General features: G+C 47.1%; 2 protein-coding genes across 4 annotated transcripts; one reads left to right on the top strand and one right to left on the bottom strand.

Moving 5' to 3' along the window:
• The first annotated feature begins 1680 nt into the window (after positions 1 to 1680).
• LOC136548320 (calmodulin-lysine N-methyltransferase-like) lies at positions 1681 to 9102 on the top strand. 3 transcript variants are annotated; one of them, XM_066539897.1, is made up of 9 exons: positions 1681 to 2063; positions 3194 to 3413; positions 3623 to 3702; positions 4545 to 4605; positions 5816 to 5931; positions 6099 to 6231; positions 6528 to 6628; positions 8649 to 8714; positions 8803 to 9102. In XM_066539897.1, exons 1-8 carry the CDS (start codon positions 1931 to 1933, stop codon positions 8681 to 8683), a joined length of 879 nt encoding a protein of 292 aa, XP_066395994.1. In that variant the 5' UTR covers positions 1681 to 1930; the 3' UTR covers positions 8684 to 8714; positions 8803 to 9102. The 3 variants fall into 3 exon arrangements, with proteins under 3 accessions (XP_066395994.1, XP_066395991.1, XP_066395988.1); XM_066539894.1 differs by having other exon boundaries at positions 8649 to 9102; XM_066539891.1 differs by lacking the exons at positions 8649 to 8714; positions 8803 to 9102 and having other exon boundaries at positions 6528 to 8639.
• Positions 9103 to 11782: 2680 nt separating this feature from the next.
• Positions 11783 to 14350, bottom strand: LOC136548310 (thaumatin-like protein 1). Its single transcript, XM_066539886.1, has 3 exons — positions 14140 to 14350; positions 13328 to 14015; positions 11783 to 12549 (listed from the first exon to the last, which is right to left on the bottom strand). The coding sequence occupies exons 1-3, from the start codon at positions 14198 to 14200 to the stop codon at positions 12294 to 12296; spliced, it is 1005 nt and encodes a 334-aa protein (XP_066395983.1). The 5' UTR covers positions 14201 to 14350; the 3' UTR covers positions 11783 to 12293.
• Between the last annotated feature and the right edge of the window lie 5574 nt (positions 14351 to 19924).

Genomic DNA, 19924 nt, shown 5'->3' with positions numbered 1-19924 from the left:
TCGAGGACGTCGAACCATGAGTACTTCTCGTACGTGAATTGTTCTGTTATCGGCGTCGGTTTCCACACTATCGTAGTCGTTGATAACTTTAGTAGAGGCTTCAAGGTCGCAGATCGAGTCTCCTTCTTGGTAGGGTAGAATTGTTGTTGTCATCGTGCTGACTAGTCGGGTTCCGCTATCCTCAGGAATAGAACCTGACCAGTGGACGATGTAGTCTTGAGATGTTATAGTTAGTACGAGACCTTCCTGAGCTCCTTTCAGTGGCATCCTAAGCACCGGATCGAGGGATTCTTTGGGCCATGCCTGATAAGATTTTGCCATGTTGTGGAGTCCGAACGGAAAAGGACCCAACTTCTTGAAAGGATTCTGAGTGTACTTCGAGTTGTATTCTTGATAGGCTGAAGCCACATTCTGGAACCCTGCCAAAAAAGAACTTGGTTTCTTGAAAGAACTCGGGTAAGACTCCATCTCGGATGTGGAGCATGAGTTTGAATCGGATGCGCAAAGCCACGAAATCTGAGTTGGATCGGACATCACGAGCTGCGCGAATCTTTCGGCGAGTTGATCTGTCGTAGTCGTCGAAGTAGAAAGGTCTTCATGGTGATCTGAATTTTTGAGGAGACGGCTTTGGAGCTTGCCATCATTGTCTGCCTCGCAGATCCATGAACCGAAGATGAAGGTTGATCCCGTCGAGAAGATCACGTTGTCGAGGTCCGTCGAGCTCTCGGATGCAAATTCGCCGAAAGCCCCTACCTGACGCGCCAGCTATCGATGTTTCACCACCGATAGCCCGCCATGGGGGTAGTAGGGGCAGTTTGTTCGGGCTTCAACGTATGTAGAACTCGACGGTAAACGCAAGAGAGAGTCGATTTATCCTGGTTCGGGCCCTCGACCGTGATCGAGTAATAGCCCTACGTCCAGTCGGCGTTAGCCTTTGCGTTGGATTGATTGTAAAGTGTTATCTCTAACTCTCTTCTCCAGGAATTCCGCCGTCCTTTATATAGTCAGGAGGCCAGAGTCCTAGTCGGTTTACAATAAAAGTTCCTAGTAGCATTATAGAATAATACTACTACTAAGATTACATGAAAAGAATCCTAGTTAGACTATATCTTCTCCCTTCCCTATGGGGTATCCCGTGGGTCCTGTATCGACAGGGGGGCATAGCCCCCACTGGCCCCCTGGTTCCGCCTCTGCCAAGAAGTCCACTAAACTCACTTCTACAAAACAAACAAAAGGTTTCTAGACCCCAACTTTAAGTCTCCTTCATGATTCTAGTTATCTACAATCATACAAGCCCCCACCTTAGTGTCATCAGGCATAGGCCCTGCCTGGAACTGCGGTCTCCGACCGTGTGGTGCGGTAGCTCACCCGCATCCTCGTAGCCCCGATACGAGGAATCGTAGCTCATTTCTCAATTTTTCTCCTTGCGGCGGTCAGCAAAATCACGGTTATGATGAGACATTTGGCGGAATTCTTCAATTCCCGTCGCCGACATGGCGAGATAAGCCGATCCAAACCTTAGTAGCCTGGGAATGGGAACATGACCCATGTTCTAGTTCCCATGTTCCACGTTCCCGGAACGGAAACCTTCCCGTTCCAATGTTATAAAATGATACCCCAAGAACGGGAACGGCAACTGGACATGGCTGCTAAGATCAAACAGGGCCATAGGCAGAATGCACGGTGGTAGCAACTAACAGGCCACCGACTACGGGCCCTTTCATAATTCAACTTAGCACAACACTTTTGGGCCCAGCCCGTAAGATTTATAGGCCCAAAAAACTCCTGGTAGCCCGATGCCAATGCTCGGCGGCTGCGCCTCTGGCGATGTGAGCCGAGAGAAGCCGAGCTCGATCCGCCAAAGAAGGCGGCGCTCTCTCCGAGTCTCTGGTGCTTCGCCACAAACAAACGTGACGCATCTCGAGCTTCGATGGACTCTTCCTCTCCGCCCCCATCCCCGTCGCCAGCACCCAGTGGATCCCGTGGCGCCTCTAATGCAACCCAGCGGTGGAGCATCCTTCGCCGCGCGCTGCTTGCTCGTTCCTCCTCCGCGCGCGCCCAAGGTTCCGCCGATTCCCTTCCTTGTTTACCCATGCCAACACTTGCGTCCGCTTGGTTTTGCCGTTCATTCGTTTCCGCTTCATCTGCCTTCGCCGAGCGGTTCAAAGAGACGAGAAGGCCTCCTGCCTAGATGATAGGGCAGAAGGCAGCTTGCTCGTGCAAACAAGGAAGGCCCAAACGCTGCTCTTTGTGCTGTGGATTTTAGTTCAAGGCGATTAGTTTCTGTGTTGCGATTTGAGCTGTTGCCCCGCTACTACGAGAAAATTGAATTTGGGACTACTGATGATGATGGGAACATTGGCATTTTGAGCCCGCCTGCTTGATTTTTCAGAAGCTCGGACAAGCACGGTGAAAGCAAAACCCGTGAAGTAGTGCGCGATTTCAGCCTTTAGCTCCTGTGCACTGTGCTTGAACAATTATGATCCAATGGTTTTGAATGCTCAGGCCTATTGTGGCATGTCACGTTGATGGGTTAGCTGTGTTGAAGACTTTAGGGAGTTAGTACAGTCTGATTTGGAGTGAGTACCTTGCTTCAATGAGATGTGTTTAGTGTTATTGATTCAATATATATACTCTGGGAAATTATGGTATTTCACATTTAAAATCAGTGTTTACCATGAAAGTGAGCATGAACATTTAACCAGCCAAATTTCATTATAATTGCAACAAAGTTCAGTCTAATATGGTCCCTTTTAATTTTTACCACTTCAAGGACAAACTCCATTTGGTGGTCCGTGAGTGTGGGTATATAGGCTTGCGTGTGCTGATCCGCTGATGTGTACACAAAAACTCCACTTCAGTCTATGTTTTAATGATTTGTTTTGGATCCTTTATTCCATATCGCAGCACTGCCGGACTATTAAAGGTAGGGCTGCTGATTTGTTTTATCATATTAGTTTTCTTATTATGCTAAAAGACAATTGTAGTTTCCCATTCCCAATATTACTTCTGCATTTGGCGTACAGAAATGTAACCGCATATCTTTGTTAATGTATCTTCTATTTAAACATGGCAGTTGTAATAATCAGCATGAAATTTCACGTTTATACTGCTCAAACAGTTCACATTTGCTAATTGTTTTTATATAACCATGCCATGTTAATTTGTTTGTTTATGTTACATTTCCATGCAGAGGGAATTTCTAGTGACCACCAGATTAAAGATGGTACCAACAACATTTCAAGAAAGGCTTCACGTGGCTTTAACCTGATCGAATGCCATTCATTGCCGATTTCACAGCTAGCTAAATCATTTGGGAATTCATTAAATGGAAATGAAAATGATTTTGGCCAGAAGGATGTTTATGTATGTTACAAGCTGCCTTGTAGAGATTCCTCTAAACTTGATCTGGTGTAAGTAGTCTATTATTTGCCCCTAGTTCTCTGGCACACTGAATATAGTTTTCCTTATTTCTGTCCCTGACATAATTGGGAACATGTTGTTTTCCCTACAGTAAGCTCTGTTTGTGACTAAAGATTTAGCCATCATGAATTGTTCAACCAACTAGAAAGGTTGACATGCTATTTTTTCAGTTGGTTATTATTTTAGTGCATGATTCCAGATATAGAAAAGAGGATTCCCTTGAACTCAATGACATTGAGGCTTCGAACAAATACAATATCGACACTACTGGACTAGTATGTAAGTTTTGTTCAAGCAAGTTTATTTTTGTTGTTGAAATACATATGATTCCATCTGTCTGCATCAGTTCATGTGTATGGTCATGTTCATGGCATCTTTCAGTTGCTGTCTGTTAGTACCTGCCAGGTTTGTAAGTTTGTTTGTGCCTTTTGCTATGATAATAGGAAGGCACTTGTGTGGAAAAGAAATGTAAACATGTGTGTTATGTACACTATTGTGTCTTGGCCACTTTTCAGAATGTGGCACACAAGCCTTCTATGCGTGGCAATTTTTCCTTCTTGGACTAAGAATTGTGATCCCACAGACCTACTAATACAAAGTTTCTTATACTTGCATCACAGACTATTCCCTCCGGTCAGTGATCACTTAAGCTTGCATATGGCCTTTAGAAGTAGGAAAAAAAATCAATATAGAATTGAAAGATCGGTAAAAGAGTTGAAAGTGCAGTGCTGTCTACTGATAATATGCTATTCTGAATTTCATTTTGTTCTTCCACTTTTGCATGTTTAACCCTTCCATGATACTCTCTCCGTTCCAAGTTATAGTTTACTTTATACTTGTAAGCCAAAATTATTTAACTTTGATCAAGTTTTTTATGAAAAAAATATTAGCATCTATAAGTTAAATAAAATAATAAATGCACTATCAAGACATATTTCATGGGGAATTTAATGAAACAAATTTGATATTGTAGATGTTGATGCATTTTTCTATAAACTCGGTCAAAGTTAGAAAAATTTGACTTAGGACAAAGCTAGAGTGAACTATAATTTGGAATGGAGGGTGTATCTTCAATAAAAGTCAGTTCAGTTTCAAGTTAACATGTGTTTTCCTCCCTGAAGGTTGTTGGCCATCAGAAGAGGTCCTTGCCTACTACTGTGTTAACCACTCGGATATGTTCAGGTCTGTTGTGAACTGTGGCTTGTGAGATTTATTAAACATGTGACATTCCTGCATAGCTGCATCAGTATGGATTGTTGTGCTAAGATGAAACATTGAACCTTAGCTGATTTGTCCTAGCATGGAGTCATGCATTTGTGTGATTGAGTAACTTGCATGGGATCTCCAAATGCTTCAGTTTAAGCCCAAAAACTTAAGTACTCTACATTGTTGGCTTAAAACTTTTTATCAGGATTCAAGGACCTAAGTGAATTGCGTATTCAACAAGCATTGTGTTTTAGGAAAGAAAATAGGCTGGCTTGGCTTGTGTGTTGAACCAAACAGGATCATAGGGTGCATTATTGTGTCACACACTCACAGCATAGAGTGGTAGTGTGTCCTTCTAGTACAACATGTAAGACAAATATACAATAATGATATATAGGTCCTTGTTCCTGTTAATATTTTCAAAAGCTGTTTACTGTAGCATGAGAAATAAATCCTTGGGAGGTTTGAGCTGTGTATGTCACCTGAGTTTTATAGTTACACTCTTGTACTAGTTTTCTGTCCATGCTATTTTTCATCATATTTTCTTGATGAGATCAAAAGCAGAAAATGAACAGATATCTGAGTGCTACATTAAAAAAAAAAACTCGACCTGCGAGGGGCAAGCCGCCCCCCGGGCATTATACGTAAGAAGAAGGCCTTCTCACACAGGCCGAGAAAACCCCCGAACCCTGGCCCCGGCCCGACACTGGGAGACGTAATCCGTGAGATGGGCCGTCTCCTTTAAACCAGTGCTTGGCACCCGGGACCGGCGAAGGGATTTTTTTAACCCCCAGCCTGAAATTCGCTCCCACTGGGAGTCGAACTCAGGACCTGGAGGGTGCCGCCGGAGTGACTAGCATATCTCAGTTAACCAACTGGACTAGCCATCCTTTGGCGAGTGCTACATTAGTTCATGATTTTTTTCAGCATGTACCTGTTGTTAGCCATATGAACCTATGTCAATAGTCTAATTCCATTTCCCACATTACCTTCAAGGCAAAGCCTTTTCACAATAGTAGTTTGTTGAAAACGTTTGCCATGACAGTAGTTCATTGCTACAAGAATCAGTTCATTTTCACATGAAAAACACAGGAAACAGGAAGAAATCCCACATTCCAAAGGGGGCCTAACTAAGTTCAGTTTCTATTATATTTATCTGATTAATTGAATATTTAGTTCATTACAGGTCCAAGAAAGTGCTTGAGCTTGGATCTGGTTATGGATTGGCTGGACTTGTTATTGCAGCCAGTACAAATGCTGACGAGGTTGTTATTTCTGATGGCAACCCACAAGTAGCTGGGTGTATCCTTCTTAATTTAATGTATGCACAATGGGGTGTTTGCTAATATTGTAAATAGAAAAAAAATACAGATTAGATCATTCCAAAATTTAACCCTTTATGGCTTTGTTTTGTACTTCTATTATTTCAAAAACACATTCTTTGGCCTTTGTAAACCATTAACCCGCAGACATTCAGAAGAACATATCCATCAACACTGAGACTTTTGGTGAGACAAAGGTTAAATCTATGATACTGCATTGGGACAAAGAGCAAGCTTCAGAAATATTGAATACTTTTGACATCATTGTTGCAAGTGACTGGTACGTTTGACCCACTTGATTCTTTGCTATTCTTGAATACTGATTATCTTTTCAATCCTGTACCTCCTTACTGTTTTGTCACGTGTCAATGATATGCTTGTGAGGTTTGTACTTGGCATTAAGTAACACATTTAATCAGCAAGTGTTTTTTATTTAGTCAAAAGCTATGTCTCGTGGCTGTTGGTTGGTTTCATATGTACTCTGATTACAACACGCATCTTTACTAGTAATGAAATTGTTATCAGGTCAATAAGTTCCATTAGAACTTTCTTATTCACATTTTGCCTTCCTTGCAGCACATTTTTCAAGCAATTCCATGAGGGCCTTGCCGGAACGGTAAAATCCTTGCTGAAGCATTCGGCAACCTCACAAGCCATCTTCCTGAGTCCCAAAAGAGGTGATTCTCTAGACAAATTCCTGGGAATTATTAAAGAGAATGGTCTGCGTTGTGAGTTGATAGAGAATTATGATCCTACTGTCTGGAATCTGCACAAAAAATATGTGGCTGGTGAGGATAGAACCTGGCCTAATTATGACAAGGAGCATTGCTACCCTCTTCTGGTTAGAATTAGCTATTTTAGTGAGTTCTAGTTTTCTTACATTCTGTTTGATCTTGGACGATCCATTTATAATGTGCATTAGCTATATCCTTTTTTTTTTATCTATTCCATCCAGCACGATAGTGTAAACCTGGAGGTGGATCTTGGCTAAACATTTCTGAAAGTTCCTCCCTTTTCTGTGGAAGTACCAACAAGGCAGTTCAGAGGCATTCACTTGCAAACTCACCTTCCCTTGTCTGACAGGCTTCCATGACATAACTGACACAGCGCATCTGTGACAGTGTGACATGGAACAGTATGCATTATTTTTCATAAGATGATATGCCATTATGTTGCAGTGTATTCAATTCCTCATGATGATTTTACAACACCTCTTTTATTGTTCTTCCAAATCCTGAATGTCTAGTACATATACCGGATTTCCATCCAACACATCTGGTTTTAATCATCGGGTTTCCATCTATGCGGATGATATGGTGCTGTTCCTCTGTCCCATAGCTTTGGATCTGGCATTCATTAAGGAGTTGCTACATTGTTTTGGTTTAGCTTCAGACCTTAAAGCAATATGTCTAAATGCTTGGCCATCCTATTCGATGCCAGGAAGAAGACATAGCGGTCACTCATGAACACTGAACCCATGTCTTGTGTGGTGAATTTCCATGCATTTATCTGTGACTCCCATTTATCGGTTAGGAAGCCTAACCAAGGAGCCTTGGAACTCTCCTTGGTAAGATATGTTGTTACCTCTCCGAATGGATGGTTTCCCTTATGAACAAAGTTGGAAGACTAACTATGGTTAAGGCTGCCCTTATCTATCTCATGATTGCAATGGACCTTCCTAAATGGATCATCAAGGAAATAGGCAAAATTACACGTGGATTTCGTTGGGAAGGTAGAGAACAACTAATGGGGATAATTGTTTGGTTTCTTGGTCCTGTGTTTGCCTGTCGATTCAATATGGAGGCCTAGGGATTCATGATCTTCAAACAATTGGCTGGGCACTCACAAGCTGGCTTGTAATCTAATAAACCTTTTCTTCTTCTTAAAAAAATGATGCCCATCTCTCATGTGTGTTCCAGAAAGAATAAACCTGGATTTCTTAGCAGTTGGACAATGACTAGCACTTTTGGTCCCTCATTTTTGCTGTCTTATCCAAAATGGTTACTCAAGTTATTATCTTATGTCTTAACTGATGTGGGTACATATATTACCTTTACTTCATGTGCCAATGAATACTGATGGCTGTACATAATTCAAATTTTGAAATGATTTTCTTGTAACTTAAAACATTATCATTTGTCCCTCAAGTAGCCAAACTTTTGAGTAAGATGATTATTAGACCCCCTTACATAGAGCTGTTACTCAAGCTTGTCTAGCTATCAAGTTTTGCACAGTACAAGTGCCTATTGGCTATTGATGCTTGCAGTGCACCCTTCGTCATTCTGGCGTTTCAACAACTGCAACTGCAGTAGCATGCATGAGTTGGCAGTGGAATATATTTTATTTTTCTTTGGTGCTTTGACAGCTATCTATGCTTAATCGTTGCTTGTTTATCTAAGTAGATTACTGGTTGCAGGTTGAAAGTAATGTTATTTGTTGCCGCTTTCTATGACTTTGCATCTGCTAGGCTGACGTCTTGACTAACAACGATTGATAAGCTGACGTCTTGACAAACGATGATTGAAGACATGTGTTATCTCAATCAAGTGTTTGCTGCATCATGGCACCCACATTGGTTTATTAGCTGATGTTACTGCTGTCTGTATGACTAATTTCTTCATACTTCAACTGGCTCCTATCAAAACGGCTGTTTGGGTATCTTCATGGTTGCTGACTGGATGAAATCACTTTTTGCAGATGTTAGCAAGGTTTCATGGATAACTCATAACTGATAATGCTCTTGTACTTTGCTATACCAGCAAGGTGCATGATCCACATATCCTTCTGCATCTGAGTTTATTCATGAGTGGATGCACAGTAGTTTTCACTTCCCCACCTTATCTTGGTTCAGATAATAGGCGCTTGTCAGAATGCTCATGAACAACTATCAGCAATACCAGATACGGTGAGATAATTGATAAACTTTTAGAAGGGTTGTCAAGATGTAGTCGTCCCAGTAAGCCTTTTGTCAGTTTGCTGGGTGGTCCGGTCCATTTTCCATTGATGCTATCGTATGCACTTGCTTTAATTCATTTTTTTATGAACCACCTCATTAGGTGCATTGTTCTTGTCAATCACCATCTATGAACTTTGTAGGGTTACCGTAGGATCAGTGGATATTTTCTTGATGAATGTGTATGTGTGTCATAGTTCCAAGAACATATTCACACTATCCAAAGCAGCAGCTCCTTTTTTGCTCGTCCATTGCGAGTACGCCAATACAAGAAAAGCCTCCAACAAAATCGTTTTCTTCTGTGTGTTGCTGACGCCACGTGCGAGCTTATATGAGCTGCCCAAAATATGATCATCACACTCTTTCTTATAAAAATATCCAATATGATCTGTAAAATATCCTTATCTTTCTGAACTGAAAATAGAAATTTAGGGTGAACTGTTCTACTACAAAATAATTATGATCATCACACTCTTTCTTATAAAAATATCCAATATGCTCTGTAAAATAACCTTATCTTTCTGAACTGAAAATAGAAATTTAGGGTGAACTGTTCTACTACAAAATAATAGAATGTCCATGGAGCAGCTAAAGAAGATGTGACAAAGGATTCTTGTCTTGTTTCTGAGTTTCAACTCATGCTAGGAGAATGTCTGCGTTCTCTCCTCCCCCAAACTACATATTTATGCATCACAGAATTCACTGAAAATGGCCGCATATGTGTATCGGTCTATCATTTTAGTACTACAGTTACATCCATAATCTAATAATAAGAGCAAAGTTGTAGTAGTAGGCTATTGCTAAGCATGTGGGACACCGATGCAGAGCAGGCCAGCAGGGCATGTTCCATTCCTTAACGACGGACCAATCGAAGGTAGCTTCTGCTAACTGTGGTCGGCATGTACCAACAGTTCCATTCCTTTTCGCCCTTCTCCGTTCACCTTTTCTCTTTACAAGCATCCCTCAGCGTTCCTAAAAGGATTTTCTTTTAGCATCTTTTCTGGCAGGATTGTTGTCAGTGCACTCAACTTTTGACTCAAGATTCCTCCATCCGGTTTAACAAACCCAAATCACAGCTAATAAACCCGTCCTACTTCCAGAGCTTCAGTTGCTAACCGACTAGCAGTCAACGAAAAGGTGAAGCCTTTGGTTCACGAGGGTGCAACCGGGCGGGCAACCAGAGTCCTGAGGACTGCGGTGCCCAATGGACAATCGCTAGCAGAAGCAATGGCATACATACATAAACCAGAAAGCTAATGCTGAATCATACATAAACAGAAATGCGACAATCCTGCTGCCTTACAACTAATGCTGAATCATTCATAAACCAGAAAGCTCCTTTTGGTTCAGGCAATGCAGTGCCTCCTGGCATGTACTAACTGAGGCCCAGATGCTGTTGTAGCTGTGCTTGTATTCTAATCAGAGACCTGAGGGCTGCGGCACCGTCGCGTATCAGAATTGGCACTCTGGCAGGACCTTCCCCTGTTGTGAGGGAGAAAACTGAAAATGACCAGTAGGTGGCCGATCAGCGTCGCGGTCAGTCGGTCACTGGAAGTCACATGCGGCCTTGGCATCGCGTCAGGTCCTTGCCAAATCTCCGGCGGTTACGGTGAACATGCCTGTCATTGTTACACTGCTGCTAGCAGAAACTGGTCAGTCTGGGATGGAAAAGACTGCTGATCCCTATGCTGAGCGTGCCCGTCACATCCTTTTCTTCTGCAGGCGACTACGGGGTCGCATCGATCCGAAAGCGGATGGAGAGGTTTCTATTCTACTATGCGAGAGTTCAGCAATGGCGTTTGGTTTGTGATTCCTGAGTGCAGGAACGGGATGTTTGGTATGAGCCGCCCTGGAACTAGCTGCCTTTAACTGACTTCTTAAGCAAGATCACGAGGCCAGCAGAGAGTGTGATTTGATATATTCGGCAGGTCAAACTGTCTAGGTACGCATCACATTCGTATATCGCTCGCGATGGGACTGTACACGCTGCACCTAACCGAAACATGCATTGACATTTGACAGAAACGGGTGAACTACGTGTATATGCCATCTCCTAGCGGCTAGCGCTGCCCTCTGAGGTCCGTGTCAGTAGCAGTGCAAGCGTACTAACTAACTGCTGAACTGACAGTGCTTCTTCTCTTGGTTAGAAGACAAGCTTAGTGCATGGTCGACGGGTCGAGTGAATGTGGATGAATCTGAGAAGCAGCAATAGATTCAGATGTACCGTGCTCAGCCGCAGATCGCATCAACTAACCGTGATCTGTACAAAGCATGCCATTACGTTGGCACTAAAAGGCGATCCTGGGGGTGATACGACGCAGCTCAGAAACGATGATAGGCAGGCAGGAACGCTCGGCACCGATCCTTCCTTCCTTTGGCTTCACTCAAAAGCAGAGGACCAGATGAGTGGGCATCATCTCATCCACCGCGCCCGCCCATGTCCTCCCCACCACGCCCGCGCCTGTATATACGTAGGAGTATTTGATTGATCCGCAAGTGCAGTGCAGATCAGATGGCATGGCAACATCTTCTCCCTCCCATGTGCCAACAATCACCAGAGGACGCGTCATCAGCTGCACAGTGTCTGTATGTACACTACTTTAAAGTGGCAGCCGTACTATACCATCAGCACTACTAGTATTCTAGTGTCTCCGTCCATGCTGCAGCCACCTTTAGCTGTTGATTGGGGCACGCGTTCGGCTTAGCCGTCAAAATCGTCCGCTGCACGCCTGCACCATGACTAGGATTTGCCTTCAAATGCAGCAGGAACGTTCGGTAGGCTGTCCGAGACAGGATAGTGCACCTGCCACGTTGGCGAGGACAGGGCAGTTTGAAGGGAGAGACATTATTGTAACGCAGTAGCAGGTATATGTTCCGCCCGTTCAGAATGATGTAAGCCTGACCCGTTTGTGCGCAAATGTTAGTAGTTGGTTCGCCACTACTAGCGTCTTCTGATGGCCGGGACGCCGGCCGGACTGCTGAGTGCGTGCATAATCATTTGTTCTAGTCTTTCGTTATCTGCGAAACAATCTTGTAGATTTCTTTCTTTTGTTGGACACAACGGTACAAACCCAATAAGAAGAAGGAGAAGAAGAAGAAGAACAAGAAAATGGCGGATTTTACAATGGCGGGATCCGATCATGGTCAAATGAAATCATATCATCTCCCCAGCACGGACAGGCGGACAGCCCCACCGCGCAACACCAACCACCACCCTTCCATGGGCGCAGCTCGGCGTCCGCGTCGGCACGGCGGCAAGACAAGCGCACCGCCTCGCTTTTTGCGCCTGTGTGCCCCGTGCCGTGCGCGCCCGCTTCTTTCTTTGACCGACCAAAAACTTGCGCCTCACACACCTGTGACGGGGTCCGGGGTCGGTTGGTTGCCTGGGACTATAGCACCACCAGCAGCAGGCCGCCGAGCAGGAGCGGCGCGAGGGGCGAGGCCCAGAGCGCCGGCGGCAACGACGGCGCGGACGACGCGTCGCCCGTGGCGAGGCTGGCGAGCCAGGAGTTGTCGCCCAGCATCACGCCCTGCCCGTCTTGCCCACCTGCCGACCGCGGCATCTGCGGCGTCGCACCCGGCAGCGTCGGCGTCGGGCCTGTCGGTGCCGCCGTCGTTGCTCCAGGGCCACTCGACGATTTCAGGCTGCACGTTTTCCGTCACACAAAAAGGACACCAGCAATTAGTGGAAAAGAACGCCCGGTGAATTAATCTAATGAAAGCGATTCTTCTGCTTGCTTTTTACTACTATCCTTTCTTCGTTAAATATTTATTTACTGCTACTGAGTACTGACGTCGTGATGTAGCGTAGCAGGCTAGCAGGGGTGGTTGTTGTTTACGCTCCCTTTGTACGCTGGCATCACTAGATGAGAAACCGACTGGCCTGGCCCGCCCATGACGTGGACGTGTAAACCGACAGCGGTAAAAAGGTCCGCACGGGCACAGGGGGTCAAACCTCTTGCAACAAGCTAATCCTAATGTTAAGAAGCACTTAAGCACCAACCGAAATGGCAAGATACAGAGCGTACTTGGTCCAGGCCAATCATTACATCACACTGCAATCTTCCAAACCTCTCGCCATCACTGTCCCATTCTACTAATCCATTCCAGAGTTTTAGAAGTATATGGCATACCTGCACCCGTTTTCTATGCATTTAAACAAGACAGATAAGGTGATATGGCGCGCTCAGTGCTGGGTCACTCACTCTTGATCATGCACCAACCGCTACCGGCACACGATTGCTAGGTGCAGCAAGTGTACTGTGTACTCTGCATGCAAATCTCGAGAGCATTTATGACTAACCACGTTCTAATCGTTAATCAAGACGGCACGCCAAAGCAAACCTAGAATAAAATTAACCTTGGATGGTTGGGAAAAGTCAATTACTACGAGGGTAGCGTGGATGAAGATGAAGATGTGTACCTTGGGGTGGCGACGGGGCAGAAGGTGATGGTGTAGTCGCGGCCGCCGGCGCAGGTGAAGGTGCTGGTGGGGTCGTCGTAGGCGTAGCTGTACGACTTGGGGCACGCCGACTTGAAGAGCTGCGAGTAGGCGGTGGGGCGGCAGGTGTTTGGGTTGGCGTAGGCGCCGCTGCAGCAGTACTCGGGCTTGCCGAAGGCATCGCACGCGCTGCGGCAGCCGGCGCCGCCCTCGGTGCGCAGCTCCGCGGGGCACCGCTCGTTGAGGTCCGCACTGCACCCGGCCGCGGCGCACGTCGTGGCGCCCGTGGCGCCGCCTGCGGGCTCCACCAGGATCGGGAGGTTGTAGCCGTCCACGAGGCTCACGTCGTAGAAGTCGTCACCGCCGCCGGCGGCCAGCGTGAACTCGGCCAGCGTCGCGGGCGTCGCCGCGTTCTGGCCGTTGCACTCCAGGGAGCCCGAACCGCAGTCGCCCGTGGCGCATACGACCTTCCCGGTGGCGTCCTGCACGCAGCCGGTGCGCGCCCAGGCACGGCCGGACCACCCCGATGGCGCCTGGACCGCGCGCGACGTGCCCGGCGGCAGGACGAAGCCCGTCGGGTCCATCCGAGAGCTTCCCGCGTTCGACTGGATGCCCGGCCACACCGTCCCCGTGCACCTGTTGACGAACGTGAATGTCGCAGCTCTCCCTTCTGCGACCAAGAACCAAAGACGTCGTCAATTTGATCAGCTCTCGCCATCCCTTACAAGAATTCCGTCAAACAATCACCAAAGCAACCAAATACAGTAAGTAGTCTCCAACGATCGAATTGTTACCTCTGAGAAATGTACAGATCAGAACAAGAACTACGAAGCAAACTCTTGTTGCAATTCCCATGGCCTCGAAGCAACAGCAATGCAGCTCTACGTGGTGGTTGGCAATGGCAATTGGCACGAGCAACAAGGGGTTGTATATAATGTCAGCACAGTACAGGTACAGGTACAGGCTATGTACAAGTAGAAGCAGTCTTGCTCAGGTACTGCTAGTTTTAGCACAGTGGTTAGAGAGGAGCACAGGATAGGCGAGGAAGGTAGAGAAGACGACTGCTGCACTGGGAGAGACGGAGGAGCGACCACGCATAGACTATCAGGAAATCAAGAAGAGAGGTGGAGAGAAGAGGGGGAATCCGAGCACTCCCTCTTGCACTACACTTATAGCGCAAGGGAGGCAGTTTACTAACTCGCTTTCCGCCCAGTATAATCATGCTTTCTTCAGTAAAGTGAAAGCACGGAAGGAAGACGGCCTGATTGAATTCAGATGCTCTTTTCTCCTGCAATTTGCGGTATAGCGCGTAGCTCTGGTCTAATTGCTCTTGTGCAGTTTCCAGGATGGATGGGAAGCATGGTGGATTGGTGCTCGGTGATGTCCGTAAATCTTTTTGCAGAAAGGCGTCGAATTCGATAAGATTTAGTGGAAGGGCGATAGGCATAGCTGAACCAACGTCTTTGTGCCTGTGCGTGTGTGTGGGGCCTTTCGACTAGTAGGAGATAACATAAGGAAATCGAGCATGTTGTCTGAGCTTGTTTTGCCAATGATCAAGGTGGGTAAAAGCAGGAAAAGCTTAATCTTTCAGCAGGGTCTGCATTGCATGTGCAGTGCAGACGATGGAAAGGTCGTTGGTCTGTCTGATTTCTGAAGCGCGTAGTTAAGGTGCTGACTGCTGACAGAGAAATGGAAGCTGCTGATGAACTGAGGTGGCAAGTGCTGACCTGGCAATCGGCTAGCCAACATAAATGTACTGTTCATGATAAATGCTTTGATTGCGGTATCCCTATGATGAATGTATGCGGTCCAAATTGTTTCTAGGAACTACCGAATGACGGAAACGAAAAACAAAGGAGCGGAATTCAGCAGCACAAAGAAAAGTACTAGGAAAAGAAAATGGATGGCTCGCTGTTAAGCGTAAAACGAGACCACAATTTCGGAACGAAAGAGGCACGAGGAAACTCCACTCCACAGGAGCTAGCGTCACAAAGGACGTTCTGAAAGAAGGAAGAAGACGACAGTTTTGGTACATATTCATAACATTTTCAGGGTGTTTGTTCCCCGCCGCACTATGCCACACTTAACCTGTGGCACACCACACGAAACCTGTGGCAGCCACATGCTTTTGCAGTGCAAATTCCTGCCACGACTGCGGCGTAGAATTCTGCCGACACATCTTAGGCACCGCCACCGTCGGACGTGGCTGGGTGTGGCTGTGTGCCAAACGCCCCAATAACAGAGTTCAAGTTACAATATGTGGTGTGACTTTCTGCTTTAAACACCAGTTTAGTAATCACATTTTGAACTTTATGATAAGTTACCGTATTCTATGACACCTCGGACGGTCTTCAACAACAACAACCCAAAATACAAGACTCATTCATTCTTTGGGTAGCGCTACAGATAAAGGGTTCAATACCTATTTTTGGTATTCTCCAACAACAAGATCCAAAAAACAACCATTTCTGCAAATAGGTCTCTATGAGAGAGGATACTCAGATTTAGGTTATGTCTCTCCTGCCACCCAAAATGAGTCTTCCATATAGATACTCTGTTGGAGGTTATAAGTATTGTGTTAGAGGCTCATTTTGGATTTGGGTTCCACAATGGATCTCCTGTTGAAGACAGCCTCATGGTGAATTTACATAGCAAGATTATGTCAATCTGGAAAGCAGAATTGTACCCTTTTTTTACATGAAGCAGGCTCTTCTGTTAGTGGGTTAAAGCTCTCTCACCTTGGCCATGTGAAGATCAAGCCAATTGCCAACGTTTGTTTACGATGATCTCCTGGATCTTTAGCATAAGTACGCTGGCCGATTTGTTATAAGGGCCCGAAGCCAACGACTACGAGTACTGAAACCAAATACGCCAACAGAACCGTGCCTTTAATTTGGTGATACCGAACGCAACATGTTCACACAAGCAGGTCCAACTCGTCCGTATTTGAAACAGTTGCAGCAATCTGTTGCAACAGCCGCTGAGCCTCTGACTCCGTAGCCAACTTCTTTTTTCGCGAGCATGGCATGTATTTTCTCCGTTGCCAACTTAGCAATTATAATAAGGAGAGGACTTTTTCATTTCTGTCGGTGTAGAAAGTGATCAACTAGTAAATATTTGTAGTTTTGCTGCACGTTGCGATCGGAGGTGACCTAGCACTCAATGACACAGGATTTATACTGGTTCAGACAACGTGCCCTACGTCCAGTCGGGGTCGGTCGGTGATTTTATTCCTGAGTCTAGGTGCTCGAAGTCTGTAGTGGGGTTACAAACGAGAAGGAGAAAGGAGGGGTGTACAAGAGGTTCGGTTGGCTCCGACCAGAAGGGTTGCGGTCGGAACTGGGTGGTCCTGCGGTTGGGAGTGTTGATGTCGATCTAGTAGGTCTGAGCTTTAAGAAGTCGATCTCCCCTTTTTGGAGGAAGCGCATCCCCTTTTATAGATGAAGGGGATGGCTTTACAGGTGAGGGGAAGAGAGTACGGATGTTTCTAAGCCTTGCTGCCTACGGTAATGAAAACTGGATAATGGTCGACGCCCTCCAATACTGTCGATGTCGTTGTAGGATGTCAGATGTGCACGGGAGGTCGAGCTATCTTCTTCAGGAAGGATGACGTCGGTACCTATAAAAATACTTCTTGATGTCTAGTGGCATGTGAGGAGCCGTGTTATGTTCACCCGGCATGGCAGATCCTGGAGCCCATACTGTGATCGATGTCCAGAGACACGCGAGGGGCTTACCATATGAGAGTTTCTAGCGGCCCCTACAATACTTTGTGTCAGGGTGGCTGCAGAGCACTATTTTGTGCAGGGTATGGTCCCTGGTACAGTGGTTTTGACTTATGAGCCATGCCTTGCCTTTCTCCGCACGTCTTCTGATTCCTTCCGAGCAGGGTGTCCCGGTCGGATTGCCCCAGTCGGCTCTCAGTGCGCCGGTCGGAGAAGAGCGGTGAGCAGGGTTTCTACGAGCCCCGGTCGCGGGGTCAAAGTCGAAATCCATGTTTTGGGCCAGGCCTTCCGATTGGAGAGACTGCTTGGAGGCGACTGGTGCTTGAAGCGAGTGCTCCGGTCAGAGAGGTGGATCGAAGAAGTTGACGAACGGGCATTTGTTCTTAAGGGTAGACCTTCCGATCGGTGACCGGACTACCCTTCCGACCCGCTGTGTTTTAGATTTTTGGGCCGGCTCATGAATTATACGTTGTTTTCCTAGACCGAGCCCAGGCGCAGAAACCGGTCCTCGAGGGACCCTGGGTTTATGAATCCGACAGGAGCCTCCGAGCCCCTGGGCGATTCGAGCCGAATCATCTGGGGGATTTTTCGTTTTGCTGGCGGGTGCGCGCGAGCGCACCTGCGGGTGTAGCCCCCGAGCCCCTGAGTGGTTCGGGCAGAACCGGCTGCGGGGTTCTATGTGTGGTGTCTGTGGGTGCACGTGTTTTGAGTTTTGAGACGTAATTTTGTTTAATCATGGCGTCGTTGTGCAGCCGAGGTGTTTTTTAAGCGCGGGGATTGGATTGAGACAGAACTTATTGATCCTGGCGTCGGTGCACGCTGAGGATCGGGCGAGGAAGTTTTTAGTTTTGAAACAAGCCCTGGCGTTGGTGCGCGCCGTGAACGGAAATAGCTTAGTTTTGGATGCAATAGAGTTCGATCTTTGGCGTCGGTGCGCGCCGTGGGATCGGGTAAGGTGGAGTCATGAGTAGTCTTAGGCGTCGGTGCTTGCCGTGGATCGAGAGAGTTAGTTTTAGTTAGTGAAGCCGTTATGCGAGTTCGGAGTCGCGGTCCCAAGAGCCGTAGCTGGATGTTGCCGATCCAGTCGACGCGAATTCGAAGTCGCGGTCCTAAGAGCCATAGCCAGATGTCGCCTATCCCGTCGATGCGAGTTCAAAGTCACGGTCCCAAGAGCCATAGCCGGATGTCGCCTATCCCGTCGACGTGAGTTCAGAGTCACGGTCCCAAGAGCCGTAGCCGGATGTCGCCTACCCCGTCGACGTGAGTTCGGAGTCGCGGTCCCATGGCATTTAAGCCCTCGAGCCTTGTCAGGCCTTCATGGGGGCCAATGTGAGTTTTTTTTGTGCTACCCCATCCGGTTCCTCACAACTAGGGGGCTGAGTTTCGTCGCCTGTCCCGATCGCTCGGGCTCGAAGATTAGCTCGGTGAGCTCGCTAACGGGTGTGATCGAGTGGAATCCGGATCCGTCGTTCGTGACGGGGTCAGCATAGCCCTCTTGTGGCATTCCACTACTCCTTTACCTATAGCCCGATAGATGCCTAGGTCATTCCATAGACCGACCCGGGTGGCCTAATGGCCTCCCCTCGATGGAGATTCTGTAGGCTTGGCGAGAGGTTTAGGATCAAACGAGAAGGTTGAGATGACCCGGTTTGCTAGACCGGGCGAAGGCCACATGGTGCTTATCTACAATTTTCTCCCCTGGCTCTGTTTGGTTGCTCATGTTGAATGAGGCAAGCCGCTGCTTCATGGCGCAACACGGAGCGTTTTGGTGCATTTCGCTGCACGTGCGATGCTTAGTTCTCGAGCCCCCGGGCGGTTCATGCCCTAACCGTCCAGGGGGTTTAGGCGTATGGTATGAAATGCGCGTATGGATGTATGAAATGGTTATAAATAAATAGAGGGGGTTTTATAGTGTTTACCTTTGATAGTTTTGAGTGACAGGGCTCGGAGAGCTTCAATCAGAAATGTCCGACCAGGACCCACGCTCGTCGTTTGTAACAGAGTCGGCGTGGCCCACATGGGATGTCCCTTCGCTTCCTACCTGTGTCCCGGTGCTTATCCTGAGTGAATCGATCGACTCAGGAGGCCGGTTGATCTCTCTTGGTGGAGATCTTGCTGTTGGATCTCTCCAGGTCCGGCCTTGACGACTGGAGTGACGGGGTTCAAAGAGCTCCAATCGGAGACGTCCGACCAGGACCTATGCTTGTCAATCATGGGTTAGCCTTTGTGTGAACTATTTGTATTAATGAACACATGCTCACCTTGGTGACCTGGGAGATAGGGTTCAAAGAGCTCCAGTCAGAGACGTCCGACCGGGACCTGCGCTTGTCAATCGTGGGTTAGCCCTTGTGTGAACTGTTTGTATTAATGAACACATGCTCGCCTTGGTGACCTGAGAGACGGGGTTCGAAGAGCTCTAGTCGGAGACGTCCGACTAGGACCTTGGTGACCTGAGAGATGGGGTTCGAAGAGCTCCAGTCGGAGACGTCCAACCGGGACCTAAGAGACGGGGTTCGAATAGCTCTAGGCGGAAAAGTCCGACCAGGACCTGTATCTCAGGTGTTTATCCAGAGTGAATCGATCGACTCAGGAGGCCGGTTGATCTCTCCTGGTGGAGATTTCGCTGTTGGATCTCTCTAGGTCTGGCCTAGGGAGACAGGGAGTTGTCCACATGTAGTGGCGCTTCGGTTTTCGTGCTCAGCGTGCAGTAGTGGTTGATCGTGCGGTAGTGGTGGGCCATGTCCTGGTCACATCCCGCCTAATCAGGAGTCGTTTCGTCGTGCTGGGCACATCCCATCGGTCAGGGGGTGTCCCATCTGCATTAAATGGGAAAGAGAGAGAAATTCTCGCTCCG

Source organism: Miscanthus floridulus, chromosome 1 (assembly GCF_019320115.1).
Source record: "Miscanthus floridulus cultivar M001 chromosome 1, ASM1932011v1, whole genome shotgun sequence".
Taxonomy (NCBI): domain Eukaryota; kingdom Viridiplantae; phylum Streptophyta; class Magnoliopsida; order Poales; family Poaceae; genus Miscanthus; species Miscanthus floridulus.
The sequence above is the reverse complement of the archived record's forward strand: the minus strand, read 5'-3'. Positions and strand labels throughout refer to the sequence as shown.